The sequence below is a fragment of the Centropristis striata genome, chromosome 8 (assembly GCF_030273125.1).
Source record: "Centropristis striata isolate RG_2023a ecotype Rhode Island chromosome 8, C.striata_1.0, whole genome shotgun sequence".
Classification (NCBI taxonomy): Eukaryota; Metazoa; Chordata; class Actinopteri; order Perciformes; family Serranidae; genus Centropristis; species Centropristis striata.
In genome coordinates this window covers 20,022,770-20,024,652 of record NC_081524.1, presented here as the reverse complement: position 1 = coordinate 20,024,652, position 1,883 = coordinate 20,022,770, and the positions used below count along the sequence as shown (strand labels likewise).

The 1,883-nt window shown below is 38.0% G+C and overlaps 1 protein-coding gene across 1 annotated transcript; it reads right to left on the bottom strand.

Moving 5' to 3' along the window:
• Window positions 1–511: 511 nt before the first annotated feature.
• On the bottom strand, window positions 512–1,602 carry LOC131976981 (C-type lectin-like). The gene is made up of 3 exons (XM_059340214.1): window positions 1,229–1,602; window positions 1,054–1,145; window positions 512–923 (listed from the first exon to the last, which is right to left on the bottom strand). The coding sequence occupies exons 1-3, from the start codon at window positions 1,470–1,472 to the stop codon at window positions 807–809; spliced, it is 453 nt and encodes a 150-aa protein (XP_059196197.1). The 5' UTR covers window positions 1,473–1,602; the 3' UTR covers window positions 512–806.
• Window positions 1,603–1,883: the final 281 nt, after the last annotated feature.

Here is a 1,883-nt window from a genome sequence, read left to right as displayed (position 1 = left end):
CATTAACAGTCTTATCATAACACGTATTCTTATCAGTAGCTGCTTAAAAACCGGATCATTTACTGGATTTTATAAAGTGATTAAATTAATATTGAGCAGAATTTAGTTCAGAGTTTTGGTCCGGCCCCTGCAACCTACGTGGTATTGGTCATGTGGCCTCTTGGGGAAATGAATTGCACACCCCTGCCTTAAGGTGTTGAGTTACTGCCATGTGAATGGCTGATTATGAAATTGCGTTAACAAGCTGTTGGACAAGCTTACATAATAAAGTCGCTAGAAACCCATACAATTGCAGGTTAATTTATATCTTCATATGAAAATGAGGACACTGGCAAAGGTCACCCCACTAAGGTATTTGTTTTATCCTGAATTAGAAAGTAATTTCTAAGCTAGTTAATCCATGTTTTGTTTGGCCTGACATGACCAAACTGTGTTTTGATTTTTCTTTTCCAAAACCCAACGTTTAATTCCAACCTGTTAGGTATCAACATTTTATTTCTTGTCACATACCTTTTATCATCAACATTTCTCTCTATGTATTTAAAAACTTTTATTCTTGTAGTATTGCATGAATTAGTTGTGTATACATGGTTGTTGCATCAAAACATGTCACCAAGTCAGCAAAAAGTCTAAATAACTCATATTGTTACTGTAGTTTTCTATTAGCTGAAGCATAAATAAAAACAGATAACTTAACAGTCGTTATACCATCGTTTAGAAGAATATGTGGACGTGAGATACAGTATATTGTGTCATTCAACCATCATACATGAAAGCTAACTTTGTGGTTTGCAGAAAAAAACATATTAAAATTGTATAATGCAGTGAGGTTCTGCAAGTTTTTCTTTCTCTGGTTTTCTGCATTGAATCTCCCATCGAAGCTTGACGTCAGTCCATCCCAGACTTGCAAAAACTGCACTCAGCTGAAGAGAAACAAAAGACATACAGACTGTAACTCTCTTTTCTCTAAGGTTTTTCTTTTCCAGTAATACCATCTCATGTTATTTCCCCACATAATTAGAAACAGACAGAGAGAAAGAGAAGGAACTGTACCTGCTGGAGGATCTGACTGTTGGTAGCCGGATCCGTTAGGTCAGCGTCAGTCTTTATTTTCATCCTCAGCATGGATTTCTTTAAGATTGGATCTAGGCAATTCAATACATGTATTATCAAAAGCCACACATAATCTGCATTAGAATACAAAAGAAAATTTTTTTTGAACAATCACCTTGATGGCAGAGAAAAGGGTACAAGTTGGAACAAGCAGTATCATCCCATTCATGGTTAGCGTTCTCAGTAACACATTGCTGCCTACCAAAAGCGTTATTTGGCTCCCCACTTATCCAGTTTCTAAAAAGGCTGTCGCTGTTATCGGACCAAGACCCTGGCACTCTGTACAGACCAATCCAAGCATTAACAGCAAATGGTATGGCGCTTTGGACATTTGTCTTGTTCTCTGCGCTCTCGATCATAGGTAAGTCTGTGTGGTGTTGTCGGCAGTAGTCGCGGGCTCCAGCCCACGTTTGCAGAGTTGAGATGAACTCGTAGGTTTGGTCTGTCTCTGCAATAGACGGGCGTGAAGTCAATGTTACAATTAATTAAATCATTTCAAACCAACCAGCCATGTTTGATGCCAAGCACCACAAATATATGATGCTTTACTCTAATTTAAGAATGAGTCCTTTGTTTTCTGAAGTCACTCATTGGACATGTGATGGCAATCGTTTGCTAATAAGTACAAATGACAAATAATTGAAACAATTGTCAGATTCCATAAATCAAATCTTTTCTTACCATCATAACACACAAATGTTTTCAAACTACCACAGGAAACATCATTCCATCCTCCGGAATGGGCCATCACGGCACAGTGCTCGCCACCA

Coding starts and splice junctions, on each gene's coding strand:
- LOC131976981 (XM_059340214.1), bottom strand. CDS start 1,472: ATGATCGAGAGCGCAGAGAACAAGACAAATGTCCAAAGCGCCATACCA. Junction 1,146..1,228: donor CCCTTTTCTCTGCCATCAAG/GTGATTGTTCAA, acceptor TGAATTGCCTAG/ATCCAATCTTAAAGAAATCC. Junction 924..1,053: donor ACAGTCAGATCCTCCAGCAG/GTACAGTTCCTT, acceptor GTTTCTCTTCAG/CTGAGTGCAGTTTTTGCAAG.